The 19,385-nt window shown below is 50.3% G+C and overlaps 1 protein-coding gene across 1 annotated transcript in view; it reads left to right on the plus strand.

Moving 5' to 3' along the window:
- FAM160A2 (family with sequence similarity 160 member A2) overlaps window positions 1-18,614 on the plus strand; it is a 52,445-nt gene extending 33,831 nt beyond the window's left edge. The window contains exons 6-13 of the mRNA XM_018571651.1: window positions 297-383; window positions 1,899-2,066; window positions 3,292-3,371; window positions 4,914-5,083; window positions 8,563-9,642; window positions 11,504-11,682; window positions 13,429-13,591; window positions 18,255-18,614. Coding sequence (XP_018427153.1) covers window positions 297-383; window positions 1,899-2,066; window positions 3,292-3,371; window positions 4,914-5,083; window positions 8,563-9,642; window positions 11,504-11,682; window positions 13,429-13,591; window positions 18,255-18,550 — 2,223 coding nt within the window. The 3' untranslated portion in view covers window positions 18,551-18,614. The remainder of the gene's footprint in view (window positions 1-296; window positions 384-1,898; window positions 2,067-3,291; window positions 3,372-4,913; window positions 5,084-8,562; window positions 9,643-11,503; window positions 11,683-13,428; window positions 13,592-18,254) is intronic.
- Window positions 18,615-19,385: the final 771 nt, after the last annotated feature.

Below are 19,385 nucleotides of genomic sequence, written 5' to 3' on the forward strand. Positions count from 1 at the left end.
GGAGCCTGGGCTGGAGGTCAGCAGTGGGTGGAGCTTGGGCTGGAGATCAGCAGTGGGTGGAGCTTGGGCTGGAGATCAGCAGTGGTGGTGGGGGGCGCAACGACACCTGGGCTGGAGGTCAGCAGTGGGTGGAGCTTGGGCTGGAGGTCAGCAGTAGGTGGAGCTTGGGCTGGAGGTCAGCAGTGGGTGGAGCTTGGGCTGGATGTTAGCGGCAGGTAGAGCCTGGGCTGGAGTTCAGAAGGGGGTGTTGTCTCGGCTGGAGGCCCTTCTGATGGACTGTCTCTCTGTCTGCACAGGTTGCTCATCCTTTCGTCCAGAACCAGTTGGTGGAATACATACATAATGGGTTCCTGGTACCAGTCATGGGTCCGGCATTGCACAAGGTAAGAGAGCGCCAGGTACATATTGTGAACAGAAAGTATGTAGGCCCGGCAATTATTGAAGGGGATGACACAAGGGCAGCATGCTTCTCTAATCCTGTACACAACCCACATTGCTATACTCCACCTGACCTGCAGGATTTGTATTTGCATCCCAAAACCCCAATCTGTTACCGGACATTTCATGTTACTCGAAATTGCTGCCATGTTACATGGAGAAGTCAGAAACTGCTGACGTACTACAGCTCACCTCCGTCCTTCCCTTCAGTCTTCTATCTGACCTCCGTCCTTCCCTTCAGTCTGATATCTGACCTCCGTCCTTCCCTTCAGTCTCCTATCTGAGCTCCGTCCTCCCCTTCAGTCTTCTATCTGACCTCCGTCCTCCCCTTCAGTCTTCTATCTGACCTCCGTCCTCCCCTTCAGTCTTCTATCTGACCTCCGTCCTCCCCTTCAGTCTTCTATCTGACCTCCGTCCTTCCCTTCAGTCTTCTATCTGACCTCAGTCCTTCCCTTCAGTCTTCTATCTGACCTCTATCCTTCTGGGAGCTTCTCACAATGTGCATTAGAAGCTGCAGCAAGTCAGATAGAGCCCACCACCCATCCAGCATCTTCTATTCCTTTCCTCCCCAACGTGACTGTTCCAGACCCGCCCCTTTCATTTGGTTCTTTCAATCATGGAGGCTCAGGAACATGAGGGCATTACCTCATGTGGTGGTCTGCATCCTCCCTAGGAACTCCCACTCACCCATACTGACACCCACCCATCAAGGTTTATTGATATTTGCATAACTTTTCCCAAGATCCAGCCCACTGCTTGCATCAGGTCTGAGAGCTCCTGAGAGGAGTACTGATGCAGGGTGCTGTGATGTTCATCCCCCTGCCGGCCTCTCCCTTCAGCCTCATAGTTGTATATCCACAATGTGAGATCCCAGGCACTGCTGCCTCTGGCTGCTGGACTCGGGAGATTTGGAGTAAAATTTGTGCTGCTCACTGTTCTCCTTGCTGGAGATTCTGACATGAGAAAGCAAAGCTCTGCCTCTAACAAGATGGCCGCCTCCACATAGGGAAGAACGAGGCATGGTAAGTCAGTGATGGGAAAAGATCAGCTGCAGGGAGACCACAGGCATAATCCTTTGAACTTTGCCAGCTGAGGACTGGCAGCAATGTGACAGAGCGCCGGCCTCGGTGTTACATGACGTGCAATATTGTGCCGTGGTGTCCATTGCAATGACTTGCTCTCGGGCATCCCCTGGACAGTCACATGATCAGTGATCCCTCACTAAGGTGCGTAGTGCCTATAGAGGGATCACTCACACCTCTGACGTCATGACTACATGTCCCATGATGCCTTGGGTGCAGATCAGGTGACCAGCAGCTAATCACTACAGTTAATGTGGCTTAGAGACTACAAATGTGTGTAATGGGTTTAGTAACCGTCCCGTGTCATCTCACCTGTGTGATATCCGCGCCTCTGCCCTCTCTGTACCTGCATTCACTTCCTCTTCTCCTCCATTCCAGACCTCCATCGAAGAGATGATCGCCAGTACTGCCTACCTGGAGCTCTTTGTGCGCAGTATCAGCGAGACGGCACTGCTGAAAACCTTCCTGCGATTTATCCTCCTCCATCGCCACGACAACACCACCATCCTGAACACGCTCATAAGCCGCATTGTCAGCAATTCCCGGGTAAGGACTGAATCTGCATCGTATGTGAACTCTGGGGGTTCATTAAAGAGCCACTCCAGCCAAAATGTATATTTACCTGTTGGATGGCTGCTGGAGAGGTAAGCACTCTGACATTTACTTCTGTTTTGGGAACTCTGTTGGTGAGATTTTTAGGTGGGTACACCTGCTGTGCTCATTATGAGAGCCTTCCCCCATCCCTGTGCTGAGTTCCCAGGTCCGTACCCCTGATGTGCTCATTATGAGGGGTTCCCACCATCCCTGTCCTGGGTTGCCGGGTCTGTACACCTGCTGTGCTCATTATGAGAGCCTTCCCCCATCCCTGTGCTGAGTTCCCAGGTCCGTACCCCTGATGTGCTCATTATGAGGGGTTCCCACCATCTCTGTCCTGGGTTGCCGGGCCTGTACACCTGCTGTGCTCATTATGAGGGGCTCCCACCATCCCTGTGCTTAGTTCCCGGGTCTGTATACCTCCTGCGCCCATTATGAGGGGTCCCACCATCCCTGTGCTGAGTCCCCGGGTCTGTGCACCTGCTGTGCTCATGAGGGGCTCCTACCATCCCTGTGCTGAGTTCCGGGGTCTGTACACCAGCTGTGCCCATTATGAGGAGCTCCCACCATCCCTGTGCTGAGTTCCCGGGTCTGTACACCCGCTGTGCTCATTATGAGGGGCTCCTACCATCCCTGTGCTGAGTTCCCGGGTCTGTACACTCGCTGTGCCCATTATGAGGAGCTCCCACCATCCCTGTGCTGAGTTCCCGGGTCTGTACACCCGCTGTGCCCATTATGAGGCGCTCCCACCATCCCTGTGCTGATTTCTCGGGTCTGTACACCCGCTGTGCCCATTATGAGGGGCTCCCACCATCCCTGTGCTGAGTTCCCGGGTCTGTACACCCGCTGTGCCCATTATGAGGAGCTCCCACCATCCCTGTGCTGAGTTCCCGGGTCTGTACACCCGCTGTGCCCATTATGAGGTGCTCCCACCATCCCTGTGCTGAGTTCCGGGGTCTGTACACCAGCTGTGCCCATTATGAGGAGCTCCCACCATCCCTGTGCTGAGTTCCCGGGTCTGTACACCTGCTGTGCCCATTATGAGGGGCTCCCACCATCTCTGTGCTGAATTATTATGGAAATACCCGATAGGATGACTATTATTTTCCTTATTGTGTTTTTGGTTCCGCACTCCCGGTTTCCCCTCTAATATTTCCTCTCTTGTCTATCCTTGCAGCTGTGTATGGTGTCACTGACTCTGTTCCAGACGTTGCTCAACCTGAACTGTGAGGATGTCTTGTTGCAGCTAATGCTCAGGTGAGTGAACTCCACTGAGGGGCTACAGAGAAACCAGTTCTGCAATGGGGGGTCTTCAGGCTCACAGAGTGGATTATATTGTGTACAGTGAAGGGGATATGCAGAAGCAATACTGTGTACAGTGGAGAGTTCTAGGCAATTGTCCATATGAAGTGGAGAAGTTTGGTGGAGTATTGTTCTGTGAATAGTGGAAGGGCTCCGAGGCAAAGACACTGTACAAAGTAGGGTCTCAAAGGCAACGACACTATACAATGTAGGATCTCTGAGGAAAAGACACTGTACAATGTAGGGTCTCCGAGGCAACGACACTGTACAATGTAGGATCTCTGAGGAAAAGACACTGTACAATGTAGGGTCTCCGAGGCAAAGACACTGTACAATGTAGGATCTCCGAGGCAAAGACACTGTACAATGTAGGATCTCCGAGGCAAAGACACTGTGCAATGTAGGGTCTCCAAGGCAAAGACACTCTGTACAATGTAGGATCTCCGAGGCAAAGACACTCTGTACAATGTAGGATCTCCAAGGAAAAGACACTCTGTACGATGTAGGATCTCCAAGTAAAAGACACTCTGTACAATGTAGGATCTCCGAGGCAAAGACATTGTACAATGTAGGATCTCCGAGGCAAAGACACTCTGTACAATGTAGGGTCTCCGAGGCAAAGACACTGTGCAATGTAGGGTCTCCAAGGCAAAGACACTCTGTACAATGTAGGGTCTCCGAGGCAAAGACTCTGTACAATGTAGGGTCTCCGAGGCAAAGACTCTGTACAATGTAGGACCTCCGAGGCAAAGACACTGTACAGTGTAGGGTCTCCGAGGCAAAGACACTCTGTACGATGTAGGGTCTCCGAGGCAAAGACACTCTGTACGATGTAGGATCTCTGAGGCAGACACTCTGTACGATGTAGGATCTCTGAGGCAGACACTCTGTACGATGTATTATCTCCGAGGCAAAGACACTCTGTACGATGTATTATCTCCGAGGCAGACACTCTGTGCGATGTAGGATCTCCGAGGCAGACACTCTGTGCGATGTAGGATCTCCGAGGCAGACACTCTGTACAATGTAGGATCTCCGAGGCAGACACTCTGTACAATGTAGGATCTCCGAGGCAAAGATGGCATTGGAGGATTGATACTGTTAACAATGGAGGGGCTCTGAGGGTACAATAGTTAGTACAATGGTGGGGCTGTGGGTCACGATTCTGTGCATTTTGGTGTTATCCGCTTTGCCTGTGTTTTGTATGGCCTCAAAGCACCCCCAAAGTATTTGATAATTCAGATAAACCAATCAGCCTTCTCTATGATAAGAAATCGGTATCAGATAATCCCTCTAGTGGTAGCCAGCTGTAACGGCACCTCATTCCTCTGCCGCCTTGTCTGTCACCTGATATCATTGTCATACAGTCTGGGAAATTGGAGTGATTTGCAGAGATTCTGCACTTTCTATAACAATATATCAGTTGCATGTTTCTGGGTACCCATTCGTTGGTATCTAATTATATATATAAGTGAGAAGTGTCCTTTTCCTGCACAGGTATCTGATCCCATGTAATCACGTCATGCTGAGTCAAAGAAGAGCCGTGAAGGACTTAGATCTCTATTCCAGGACAGCCGACAAATTCCTCTCACTCATCCCGCAATGTTGCCGCAAAGAACGCCTGGTCTGCACGGAGAGAGAGGAGGAGCATGCCACCTGGTCCAAAGGTGAGAGACAGAGAGATATATTTTACTAATCATTGTCATGTCATGAGGAGGGTGAAAACAGTGGCTATAACACAGAGCTGTGCGTCATGTGATGAGGAGGGTGGAGACGGCAACATTAGCGGAGAGCATTGTGTCATGTGATGAGGAGGGTGGAGACGGCAACATTAGCGGAGAGCATTGTGTCATGTGATGAGGGTGGATATGGCAGCTTTGGCGGAGAGCATCGTGTCATATGATGAGGAAGGTGGAGATCGCAGCTTTAGGGGAGAGCATAGTGTCATATGATGAGGAAGGTGGAGATCGCAGCTTTAGCGGAGAGCATAGTGTCGTGTAATGAGGAGGGTGGAGATCGCAGCTTTAGCGGAGAGCATAGTGTCATATGATGAGGAAGGTGGAGATCGCAGCTTTAGCGGAGAGCATAGTGTCATATGATGAGGAAGGTGAAGACCGCAGCTTTAGGGGAGAGCATTGTGTCATATGATGAGGAAGGTGGAGATCGCAGCTTTAGGGGAGAGCATAGTGTCATATGATGAGGAAGGTGGAGATCGCAGCTTTAGGGGAGAGAGTACGATGTAGGATCTCTGAGGCAGACACTCTGTACGATGTATTATCTCCGAGGCAAAGACACTCTGTACGATGTATTATCTCCGAGGCAGACACTCTGTGCGATGTAGGATCTCCGAGGCAGACACTCTGTGCGATGTAGGATCTCCGAGGCAGACACTCTGTACAATGTAGGATCTCCGAGGCAGACACTCTGTACAATGTAGGATCTCCGAGGCAAAGATGGCATTGGAGGATTGATACTGTTAACAATGGAGGGGCTCTGAGGGTACAATAGTTAGTACAATGGTGGGGCTGTGGGTCACGATTCTGTGCATTTTGGTGTTATCCGCTTTGCCTGTGTTTTGTATGGCCTCAAAGCACCCCCAAAGTATTTGATAATTCAGATAAACCAATCAGCCTTCTCTATGATAAGAAATCGGTATCAGATAATCCCTCTAGTGGTAGCCAGCTGTAACGGCACCTCATTCCTCTGCCGCCTTGTCTGTCACCTGATATCATTGTCATACAGTCTGGGAAATTGGAGTGATTTGCAGAGATTCTGCACTTTCTATAACAATATATCAGTTGCATGTTTCTGGGTACCCATTCGTTGGTATCTAATTATATATATAAGTGAGAAGTGTCCTTTTCCTGCACAGGTATCTGATCCCATGTAATCACGTCATGCTGAGTCAAAGAAGAGCCGTGAAGGACTTAGATCTCTATTCCAGGACAGCCGACAAATTCCTCTCACTCATCCCGCAATGTTGCCGCAAAGAACGCCTGGTCTGCACGGAGAGAGAGGAGGAGCATGCCACCTGGTCCAAAGGTGAGAGACAGAGAGATATATTTTACTAATCATTGTCATGTCATGAGGAGGGTGAAAACAGTGGCTATAACACAGAGCTGTGCGTCATGTGATGAGGAGGGTGGAGACGGCAACATTAGCGGAGAGCATTGTGTCATGTGATGAGGAGGGTGGAGACGGCAACATTAGCGGAGAGCATTGTGTCATGTGATGAGGAGGGTGGAGACGGCAACATTAGCGGAGAGCATTGTGTCATGTGATGAGGGTGGATATGGCAGCTTTGGCGGAGAGCATCGTGTCATATGATGAGGAAGGTGGAGATCGCAGCTTTAGGGGAGAGCATAGTGTCATATGATGAGGAAGGTGGAGATCGCAGCTTTAGCGGAGAGCATAGTGTCGTGTAATGAGGAGGGTGGAGATCGCAGCTTTAGCGGAGAGCATAGTGTCATATGATGAGGAAGGTGAAGACCGCAGCTTTAGGGGAGAGCATTGTGTCATATGATGAGGAAGGTGGAGATCGCAGCTTTAGGGGAGAGCATAGTGTCATATGATGAGGAAGGTGGAGATCGCAGCTTTAGGGGAGAGCATAGTGTCATATGATGAGGAAGGTGGAGATCGCAGCTTTAGGGGAGAGCATAGTGTCATATGATGAGGAAGGTGGAGACCGCAGCTTTAGCGGAGAGCATTGTGTCGTGTAATGAGGAGGGTGGAGAGCATTGTGTGATATGATGATGAGGAGGGTGAAGACCGCAGCTTTAGCGGAGAGCATCGTGTCATATGATGAGGAAGGTGGAGAGCATTGTGTCATATGATGAGGAAGGTGGAGGTCGCAGCTTTAGCGGAGAGCATTGTGTGATATGATGAGGAGGGTGGAGATCGCAGCTTTAGCGGAGTGCATCGTGTCATATGATGAGGAAGGTGGAGGTCGCAGCTTTAGCGGAGAGCATTGTGTCATGTGATGAGGAGGGTGGAGAGCATTGTGTAATATGATGAGGAAGGTGGAGGTCGCAGCTTTAGCGGAGAGCATTGTGTCATGTGATGAGGAGGGTGGAGATCGCAGCTTTAGCGGAGAGCATTGTGTCATGTGATGAGGAGGGTGGAGAGCATTGTGTAATATGATGAGGAAGGTGGAGGTCGCAGCTTTAGCGGAGAGCATAGTGTCATGTGATGAGGAGGGTGGAGATCGCAGCTTTAGCGGAGAGCATTGTGTCATGTGATGAGGAGGGTGGAGATCGCAGCTTTAGCGGAGAGCATTGTGTCATGTGATGAGGAGGGTGGAGATCGCAGCTTTAGCGGAGAGCATTGTGTCATGTGATGAGGAGGGTGGAGAGCATCGTGTCATATGATGAGGAGGGTGGAGATCGCAGCTTTAGCGGAGAGCATTGTGTCATGTGATGAGGAGGGTGGAGAGCATTGTGTGATAGGAGGAGGAGGAGGGTGGAGAGCATTGTGTGATATGAGGAGGAGGGTGGAGAGCATTGTGTCATATGAGGAGGAGGGTGGAGAGCATTGTGTGATATGAGTTGGAGGGTAGAGAGCATTGTGTGATAGGAGGAGGAGGAGGGTGGAGAGCATTGTGTGATAGGAGGAGGAGGAGGGTGGAGAGCATTGTGTGATATGAGGAGGAGGGTGGAGAGCATTGTGTGATATGAGGAGGAGGGTGGAGAGCATTGTGTGATATGAGTTGGAGGGTGGAGAGCATTGTGTGATATGAGGAGGAGGGTGGAGAGCATTGTGTGATATGAGGAGGAGGGTGGAGAGCATTGTGTGATATGAGGAGGAGGGTGGAGAGCATTGTGTGATATGAGGAGGAGGGTGGAGAGCATTGTGTGATATGAGGAGGAGGGTGGAGAGCATTGTGTGATATGAGGAGGAGGGTGGAGAGCATTGTGTGATATGAGGAGGAGGGTGGAGAGCATTGTGTGATATGAGGAGGAGGGTGGAGAGCATTGTGTGATATGAGGAGGAGGATGGAGAGCATTGTGTCATATGAGGAGGAGGGTGGGGACAGTTGCTATCGCGGAAAGCTGTGTTTATCTGACCTTGGATTATCTATACAGTGGGACAATTTAAGAAAAACAGCAAATTTTTGAAAAAAAATGTCACTGTTTTTTTTTTTTTGCAGCTCATGGGAGCCCGAGCATTGACATGTCATCCGTCAACACTGTGCCAAGACCCTCCACCCCCTCACGGATGGGGTTCTTTATGCGTCAGCCCCCTGACAGTCCCTCCCAGAGGTCCTCCAGCTTCTCTTCGCAGGACTCCACCTTCGGAAGTCCTCGGCATGGTTCTTTGTCTTGGGATGAAGTGGCCGAGTTGGATTCCAATTATTTAGAATATCTACAAGAAGCCCGGGCTGGAATAGACCGGTGTACTTGGGCCTGCCGGGTCTGGTCAGCTCCCTACGACGGGGAGGAACCCAGCCCTCGCAGCCTCTCCCCCTCTACTCCAGAAGAAGTCACGGTATCGCCTGACTATTTCTCCCCACCTGCCCCTTCCTCCAGAACCCAAGAGAGCAAAGAGCGGGAGGGACGGAGGCATAGTGTCACCCCGAGGACTAAGAAAAGAAGCTTACAGGAGGATGAAGGACAGGGTGTGGGAGGCCAGGGAGGGGTGGTAGATGGAGGACTCACAGAAACATCTCATGATGGTAATCCAGGGCCTGTTCTTATGAATGGCTCCATGGGAGAGGAACAGGGGTACTTGGGTGGCACACAGAGGGCAGCCGCACATCCTGGGCGCTCTGAAGACGTGGAAGTGAAGAAAGTGAAACGTGAACCGGTGGAGCACAGCAGCCCCTCCAGAACGGAGGGAGGGGAACAGGTAAAGGGGACAGAGAATGGACCAGAGGAGAAAGGTGGCCCTCACAGAGATCCGCAGCACTGGGCGTCCTCCAAGTGGGAGACGGCAGAGTCTGTAGACAGCTTGATAGACGAACTTCTAGGCCGTGCACCAGCGGAGACCAACGGGACTCATCTGAGCATTGAAAAGCTGGGAGAGGAGCTGAAGGAGATGGAGGACAGCATGCGAGGAGTGGTTGTACAAGAGGAGCCAGCAGAGAGACACATGAGGATTCCTTCCGAGGAGGACGAGGATGGAGATATCATCAGTAGAGAAATTGAAAACACCAAGAGCAGATCAGACTCGCTGACCCTCCTCCTCAGCAGCCCACTGAGAGCACAGAATGGCAGTCAGCCTTATACCGGTGAGACTTCCCTTCTTATTTAAAGCTGAACTCCGGCCTTCCCTTATACTGTGTGCTGGCTCCTCTCCTGTCCTTTCCTGAAATGGCTTACTCTGATGTCTCACAATGTGCATTAGAAGTTGCAGCAAGTCAGATAGAGCCCGCCTCATTCCCTGGACGTCCAGCCTCATCTAGCCTTTTCCTCTTCAGCCTGGCTGTCCATGACCCGTCCCTTTTTATTAGATTTCAGTTCTTTTAACCATGGGCGCTAAGATGTGGGCATGACCTAGGGAGGTCTTCATGCAATTGCAGTCTGCCTAGGAACCCCCTCGTCTCCAGACTGACATCCATCCATCCATCAAGGCATTTTGGTATTTGCATAAGTTCTCCCAAGAGTCAGCCCATTGCTTGCATCAGGGCTGTGGGTTCTTGAAAGGGGAGCTGAGTCTCAGACTTTCACTCTGACCCACCGACTATAAGTATGTCATTTGATAGAAAGAGAGGAACTCAACTTTGGTGTCAGTGGGAGGAATAGTGTCCCATCATTGGTGTCAGTGGGAGGAATACTGTCCCATCATTGGTGTCAGTGGGAGGAATAGTGTCCCATCATTGGTATCAGTGGGAGGAAAGAAGAATAGTGCACCTCATTGGTGTCAGGGGGAGGAATAATGTCCCATCATTGGTGGCAAGTGGAAGAAATATTGCCCATCCTTGGTGGCAATTGGAAAAAATATTGCCCATCCTTGGTGTTAATGGGAAGAATAGTGTCCCATCATTGGTGTAATTGGGAAGAATAGTGTCCCATCATTGGTGTAATTGGGAAGAATAGTGCACCATCATTGGTGTCAGCGGGAGGAATAGTGCCCCATCATTGGTGTCAGTGGGAGAAATACTGTCCCATCATTGGTGTCAGTGGGAGGAATACTGTCCCATCATTGGTGTTAGTGGGAGGAATAGTGCCCCGTCATTGGTGTCCGTGGGAGGAATACTGTCCCATCATTGGTGTCAGTGGGAGGAATAGTGTCCCATCATTGGCGTCAGTGGGAGGAATAGTGTCCCATCATTGGTGTCAGTGGGAGGAATAATGCCCCATCATTGGTGTCAGTGGGGGGAATAATGCCCCATCATTGGTGTCAGTGGGAGGAATAGTGCCCCATCATTGGTGTCAGTGAGACGAATAGTGCCCCATCATTGGTGTCAGTGGGGGGAATAATGTCCCATCATTGGTGTCAGTGGGAGGAATAATGTCCCATCATTGGTGTCAGTGGGAGGAATAGTGCCCCATCATTGGTGTCAGTGGGAGGAATACTGCCCCATCATTGGTGTCAGTGGGAGGAATAGTGCCCCATCATTGGTGTCAGTGGGAGGAATAGTGCCCCATCATTGGTGTCAGTGGGAGGAATAGTGCCCCATCATTGGTGTCACTGGGAGGAATAGTGCCCCATCGTTGATGACGGTAGGAGGGAATAGTACCTCAAGGGCCAGTTAAAGGCAATCAAAGGGCCGCAGTGTGGAAAGCGCCGGTTTATGGGGATGTTTGCGCCCTGGAGAAATGCAGAGTAACGCTCCATGCACTGACCATTTCCCTCCAACCTTGGACATAAAAGGTTATTTGGGAGTTGTAACATTTCGTATATATACAAAGTGAACGCACATTGTTCTAATGAACATTGATATTATACACGCAGGTCTTGAAGGGAGTGTTGTGAGAATGATTAAGCAATGTGGCGAGATATTACATCTGTCCGGGTGATATAATACACGTCAGGATTCCTTTATGTTACATATTATAGTATTGCTTCATCCTTCCATTCAGCGTGTGTCATAGAACGTCTTTCCCACGTTGTCATGATGTGACCTCTATCACGTGTTCTCTCCTCAGGGCCGTTCATGGCCGTCCTGTTTGCCAAGCTGGAGAACATGGTCACCAACTCTCTGTACGTGAACTTCCTGCTGACGGGGATCATCACTCAGCTGGCCTGTCACCCGCAGCCTCTGCTCCGCTCCTTCCTGCTCAATACCAACATGGTGTTCCAGCCCAGCGTCAAGTCTCTGGTGCAGGTGGGATCCTTCTCCTCTGATCTAGGCCTAGTCTACACAGGCTTTGGGCCGGAAACAGGGCTATGTTATTTCTCTGTGCTAGCTCATGGCCCCAGGAGTTCATGCTATGACCCTGTCTGACTTTTAATTTATTGATAAACACGTGCAATGTGCCTCTGAACCACAAAATCTGACCACTCCAGGTACAGCAGTCTGCTTTTTTTCTTGCAAGTTCCCCATGCATGCAAATGCATATATAACCGGGAGTAAGAGTAAAGCAAGACAAGAGGGTATACAGGGGGGAACGCTGATGAAGGGACAAGGCCCTGAAACGTGTAAGTGACGATTGTTTTTGTCCTGGCTGTAAACTCGGTTCCCATATGCAGTGGCAGGTACACTCCTGGTTTGCTCAGTACCATTTGCAGCCTTTCCAGAAGTGATAGTTGTTGCATCTGTACGGACTGATTGGTTGTAAGTAGGGATGCACCGATGCCGATACTAGTATCGATGCCGAGTATTTGGGTGAGTACTCGCCCAAATGCTCCGATGCCCAGCCTGATACCCGAGCTTCCAGTATCAGGAAGCCGGTTTCCCGGCCAATCAGGAACCCGGGCAGCATGTAATGACTCGCTGACCGGCTTCCTGATACCAGAAGCTCGGGTATCGGGCTGGGCATCAGAGCATTTGGGCAAGTACGAGTACCCAATCAAATACTCGGCATCGGCACCGATACTAGTATCGGCATCGGTGCATCCCTACAGCAGCTGGCTAGTTCAGGAACAATCAGGAAGCCGGATGCTGTGTAATGACGCTGCGCCCGGCTCTCTGATTGGCCGGAAGCCGGCGTCATGCTCCCTCATCACTGGATGACGAGGGAGCATGGAGTCGGCTTCCTGGCCAATCAAGAAGCCGGGCGCCGCGTCATTTCACGACGTCTGGCTTACTGATTGGCCAGAAAGCCGGCTCCATGCTTCTCGTCATCTAGTGATGAGAAGCATGGAGACGGCTTCTCTGCTAATTGGGAAGCCGGGTGGCGAGTCTTTACACGCTTCCTGGCTTCCTTAATGGGACTTCTGGTATCGGTATTGGCGAGTGCCGGGGAAAAAAATATCGGTACTCGATACCGAGAAACCGGTACCGGTGCATCCCTAGTTGTAAGGCTGTGTTATCCGACACTAAACTCAGGAGTTGTATCTTAAAAATACATTCAAGAAGCTAAACTATGAACAGCAATGTCTCTTATTTGTGTATCACTCGGCTGTAGATCCTCCAATCATCTCTAAATTGGGGCTGACACTGTCCTTCCTTCTGGAGGGGGGCTACTTGTGTTCCCTATGGTCCCTGTGTGTGTTGTAAAGTAGTCACCGCTCCAAGCTCGCTCCCGGGATGGACTACAATCTCATGTTTAGTTTATTAATTTGTATTGAGATTGTAGTCCATCCCGGGAGCGAGCTTGGAGCGGTGACTACTTTACAACACACACAGGGACCATAGGGAACACAAGTAGCCCCCCTCCAGAAGGAAGGACAGTGTCAGCCCCAATTTAGAGATGATTGGAGGATCTACAGCCGAGTGATACACAAATAAGATACATTGCTGTTCATAGTTCAGGAACTTGAATACATTTTTAATAATAATAATAAAGATATACCAAGTGTACCGTCTAAAATGATTGCCCATTATATATGCCACAACCTTATAAAATGTTTTCAGCATGTCGGCCGTATTCTGTTCAGCTTTGCTCATCGTGTACCCCTTCCCTGGCAGGTACTCGGCTCTGTGAAGAATAAGATTGAAGCGTTTGCAGCCTCTCAGGAGGATTTCCCCACACTACTCTTTAAAGCAAAGAAGTTTCTGATTGCCCGAGGAAAACTGGACTGGAGTGAAGGGACAAACTCTGTCCCTGCCCTTCGCCGCTCTGACACTCTGGGTAAGTGACGCCCCCCTACTGACCAGTCTATTCCCTTACTGGTCTTTAAAGCTAAACTCTTAGGAGGGTTACGGGAGGGTTACAGCTGCATACGTAGTTGAAGTTTATATACAGTACGGTAAGTTTTAGGTACTTGAGGAAAAAAATGCTTTCAGATGAAGGAAGCCATTTACTGTTGGGTGCTAATGTCATCCGTTGGGTCAGGTGTTCTCTCTTTCCCGCTATTCAGTGTTGAGGAAGTAGTGTCTTGAGCTGCTCCTGCTTTGGTCTGTTTCCACTGCGTGTCTACAGTGACCCTGGCAAGTCTGGACTTGGCGAGATGGTTGTCTGTTCAATCTCTAGGGACAAGGTTTCCTCATTTCTCAACCCTTTGGGGTCAGGTCAAAGCTTGGGGGCCACATGGAACACGGATCTCTGCTCTGTTTCCACTGCGTGTCTACAGTGACCCTGGCAAGTCTGGACTTGGCGAGATGGTTGTCTGTTCAATCTCTAGGGACAAGGTTTCCTCATTTCTCAACCCTTTGGGGTCAGGTCAAAGCTTGGGGGCCACATGGAACTCCGATCTCTGCTCTGTTTCCACTGCGTGTCTACAGTGACCTCAGTCACCTCCGGTCTTAAGACTCATCCGCTACCAGCTGCCTCGGTTTGCGAGTACTTGAGGCCTTGCCTTGTGCCCTGAGCTGAGTTGCATCACCACAACACAGTCACAGCATAACTGTCTAGACACAGGAGAGGCGATCCCACTGCCATGGGGGACCGCAGCTCACCCTCTCCGAAATGTTCCTCAAATATTTACTCTACGTCTGGAATCCTCCTACCATATGGATATAGCATCTGTCTCATCGTAGTCCCCCAGGGTGTGAGGCAGAGTCCCCTTCCTTATTGCCATGGGCTTCTTCTGCAGTCACGCAAGACTTTGTGGCCAGATTCACCCAATTCCTTGTGGGTACTGACCTTAGAGACTGTAAGTATGCTTCTGCTCCTTTTGCCTGCAGAGTCAATTCCTGATCTTCCCACAGTCCTCGAAAAGTCACTCAGTGACCATCTTTGATTCAGAGCCCCCATATTCTCTTTCTAATGAGATTTAGAGTTTTTGAGGAATCACAGTCTTCTGCCATTGACTCAAACGTACAAGATGCTGTTTCGGCCCTTTTTGTTGTATATGGAGGATCGGCCTGTTGTCTCCAAGTTTGGGTCTTTCAGAGCCCTAGAGTTGCAAAGACCTTTCCCCCTACACACACTATTCGAGGTATTCCTTGGAAGCACCCTAAGGGGTCCTAGACATCACCTGGGCATTTGTTGGCTCTGTTTCCCTTTAGTAGGGAGCTTGTTCCAACAGTGGTCTATACCCACTGTGGATCTGCCAGTGACCCACCTTAACAGGGAAACTACTAGACCAGTAGAAAGCGTTCTTACCCAACTTCTGACCTATGGAGAGAATGACTTAACACCCAGTTTTTGCTGGCAGGCTTTGCCACTCTTCCTGTTCTGTGACCTCAACCTATCAAACTGTGTCGCAATGGGTTAAACCTCTCAAAAGAGATCTATCCACTGCCGTGGTGGAAACTTTTCTGATAGAACATCTGGTGCACTAAGCTTCAGTTGTGATGGCTTGCTGGAAGCATCTAAGCTTGTGTCCTGTATAGGTCTGTTGTCCATACTGATGCACAGAGCACTCTGGTTAAAGCGCTGGGAGGCAGATGTATCCAAGGAGCACCTGACTCACTTGGGCTTTGAAGGACACCCTCATTTCAGACCTACCCTTGATATTACCATGAAGGATATCAGTGGAGGTCAGAGCATTCAACTGCCTCCGCATAGGAACATTTTAGAAGGGTTGTTAGAGCCGCATCCTTCACCTTCACTTAGTAAGCCTCCCCAGACCCTCTAAGCCTGGTTCTCCGGCAGCCCACAAGACACGGACCCAGAAACCTGCTTAGCCCTCCGAGACGTTTTTAGCATGAAAGTGTGCCGTCACTTTTCCAGGTGGGGTAGTGGTTGGTAATCTTTGTGGGTCCTTGGGTAATTGGCCCTTCAGGCATCCAGGTGCAGAGAGCACCCCTTTAGGTTTAGAGGCTAGTCCCTTGCCACCGGCAAGCTTCAGCTGCTCACCCACCACATAGAGTACCAGATCTTTCCCTACCCCTTGGGGGTCACCTCATCCTAGGTTTTTTTTTTTTCTATCTCCTGTGTCAGCTCACCTCTAGTGTTGTGTCACATGTAGGTGACGTTAACCAACATGGTTTTTCGGTAGAGGGCTCCTCAGCATGTTTGCCTTATGCCCCTCACCATTAGCCAGGGAAATGCTCATCTCTCAAGCTTCTAGACATGGAGGAGAGGTTCATGAAGCAATGTTTGTCTCAGACCCTGTGTTGCAGATGAAGGACGGCAGAGGGATGGCTTAGTGTCACCTGGGGCTGTCTTCTAGTCTTCTGCTGCATATATCCTCTGACCGTAACAAGGGAATGCCTCAGTGACTTTGTGGGACCTGTCAACCCAAGGTTAGGCCTGTTTTGGCTGCAGCCAGGCAAATATTCTTCACTGTCCTGAAAAGGCTCATGTGCCTTGTTTCATGGATGCTGTTGCTTCATTGGATTTGGAGAGTCATCCTTTGACTTTGAGAATTAGGCTAGGCAGGATTGTTTTTTTAGGCAGGATCCCTCTTAGGGTTCACCCCAGAGGTGCCTCTTGCATAAAGCTGAGAATGTGTCTAGCTTAATCCTCAGCTCCATCAGTGTTGTAATCCGTCTCACCAGTTTATGGTTAGGTGTCTACATTCCATCGGCGGCCTACCTTTGTTGGGGTGCATTCCATGCAGCTTACCCGTTTAGTCATTCTGACTTTATGGGATCACATTCTGAGTTTTTTAGATGGACACAAACCATTCTCACTCCCTTCACTGATTGCTGATACTAGTCAGTTCCCTGGTAAGTATTGACTTGGTGAGGTGGTTGTCTGTTCAATCTCTCTAGGCACAGAGTTCCTTATTTCTCAACCCTTTGGGGTCAGGTTAGGAAAAGCTTGGGGCCCTGCTACTAGGCCTTGGTCCATGGTTCGGTGCTTCCTTGTGCCAAAACATTCCTCATTGATTGACCATTTTTTTTCGTGGTCTTGGGCATCAAGTTGATTCTACGTCTTCTCCCTCGTTGGAAGGTGCCCCTATCAGGCAGTGGGGGGGTCAGCCTTATCCGCAGTCAGATTCTGATATTGGTCCTTCAAGGAGCTCTTGGGCTGCTGGCAGTGCCCAGTCCTGGTTTGTGTTGGACCTGTGAGAGGTTGTTACTGTTTGCCCTACCCCTCTGTTGAACTGTTTTTCGACATTCCAACAATATATGATAATGACTTCCCGTGTCCCTCAGTTCTTGGAGTCTATTGAGGTACACAGGTCCCACCCCTCTGTGCTTACGATCATACTGCTTGCTGCACACTGAGCCATGCTGGGTAGAGGAGAGGTTACCTGGACTGGCCTTTTTTTTTTTGCTTGCCAGTGTCCAATCGTCCTGCAGGTGGCAGTATAACCCGACAGTAAATGACTTCATGTGTTCCTCAACTGCCTTCAAGGAAAGGATTTTGCATTGAGTACAAAAATCTTATTTGCTGAAGTCTGAATCTTTTTTTCCTTCAAGTATGTAAACCTTCATAGTCAACGTCAGCTAATTGTTTCTCTTTGGCCTGTTACATATAGCAATAAAAAGTATTTTGTTATATATAATAAGTGAATAAAAATACCTGTTGTACTTGTCAAAAATCTTGAGAACAGCTAACTTCCTGTTAGATTAAAGGAGAACTATGAGGTGAGTGATATTCACTCATCCTCATAGTTCGAGCCGACGTGTGACAATGAAACCGTCACACGTCGGCTCAATAGATCGGGAAGTGTGTGAAGACATACCGTCACTCGCTGCAGAGAGCCGTGACTGTCACGGCTCCCTGCAGAGATTCCCCCCCTTCCCGCTCTGATCCTCCAGCGCTGACTGGCGGACGGAGGAGGGGGCGGGTACAGCTGGCTCTGCCTCTAGATAGGCAGAGCCAGCTGTCACTCACGCAACTGGGTGGATCTCGACAGTAATGTCGGGATTCGTCCCGGCTGCGGCGTCTCAGTATACCGCGAGCTGCAGCTCGCGGTATACTGAGCTTTGGGTCACGGGAGGACGCTAGTTTGAATACTGAGCTTTGGGTGACGGGAGGACGCTAGAAAATCTGCCCCTATGTTATGGAGAAGAGGGGGAGGTTTTCTGTAGTCTTGTCTTAGGGTGACAAAGCTGTTACATAGAAGTATGGTACAGTCTCCCCTTTTGACAGGAAGTGTGTCACTGTGGCGGGATCACCAGGTAAAAATAAAGGTAGCAGAAAGGACTAGTAGGGTGCAATATTATTATTATTATACAGGAGTTATAGAGCGCCAACAGTTTGCTCAGCGCTTTACAATATAAGGAAGACATTACAATACAATTCCAGACAAGATGGTAAGGAGGGCCCTGCCCCTGAGGGCTTACAATCTGAAAGAGGAGGGGGAAGTGATACATGAGGAGGGAGCTGTGTGGGGAGGAATTGTTTGAGAACGTGATAGTTCAGTGGTTAGGTTGAGGTGGGATAGGTGAATATGTGAATATAGTTCACACCATAGGCTAGAGTCTCACAAGATATCTTCTGTCTCCCGCAGTGAAAAGCCGCAAGCCGTCCATCGGGGAGCTGATCTTGCGTCACACCAACAGCCCGACTCGAGCGAGGCAAGCCGCGCAAATGGCGTTCCAGCACGTCCGGGACGGGCAGGTCCTGCACGCTCTGTCCGGCACATCCATATTCAAGACGTCGGCGGAAAAGCAGAACGAGGCGCTGCGGGTCAAGAACGCAGTGTACTGCGCGGTTATTTTCACCGAGTTCATGAAGGAGCTGGCGGCCATAACGCAGGAGCACGCCGTCACGTCGCCCTACCTTCCGGCGGACACCGAGGAGTGAACGAAAACCTTCCAACGAGACATGATTTTAGGCACACTCCACACGGTGCTTTGACCTGCAGTTGGGCGGGTGCGGCAATGACGAAAAACAACGGATGGCGCCGTTGTCAACCAATCCAAGAAATGGGTGCCATCGGCGCAGCAAAACTGCTCAGCGTGGGCTTTTGTCACGTACAGGTTAGCGATGTTTCGGAGCCATAAGGGACCCCTTCATCAGGCAGCCATGATCATAATAACGATGCAAACTCCAGCCTTACCCTTTTGCCCCAATCTTGTAGCAAGGAGGGGTGGGGCGGGAGGGGAGAGGGGGGGCACTAGGGAAGGTGTTGTATGCGTGCTTTACACTTCAGCCCTTTGAGTTGGTTGCTTCGGCAATGCTCCGTGACTTCTGCCACGTGGTGGTTAATATGTCATCATGTATTGTGATCAGTTTGCTGAGCTTTTCAGCACCCAGTGTGTCCACACCACCACAGTAGGGGAGCGGTACACTCGCGGTTGGAGAGGCTCGCTCATGGATTGTCTGGTTTGCATTATTATCTTCCCCATTGCCCAATAACGGAGTCCCGTCGCAGCTCCGAAAAACGTCTCTGTCCTTTACGTGACGCTGGGACAGGTTTGGTGTGTTGCAGAACATCCAGCGTGTCCGGAGCCTCGTGCCATCGTGGCAGCAGAACTTATTTTTTTTAGGGTGACGTCTCCCGCGTAGTTCCGGGAGACCGCCGGATGGGACCTCCCTCTTGGATTTACAAAGCCGACAAAACCCGCGTAGTCTCCCGCGTAGTTCCCGGAGATCGCCGGATGGGACCTCCCTCTTGGATTTACAAAGCCGACCAAAC

This window comes from Nanorana parkeri, unplaced genomic scaffold, assembly GCF_000935625.1.
Source record: "Nanorana parkeri isolate BGI_ZX_2015 unplaced genomic scaffold, ASM93562v1 scaffold1799, whole genome shotgun sequence".
In the NCBI taxonomy this organism is placed as follows: domain Eukaryota; kingdom Metazoa; phylum Chordata; class Amphibia; order Anura; family Dicroglossidae; genus Nanorana; species Nanorana parkeri.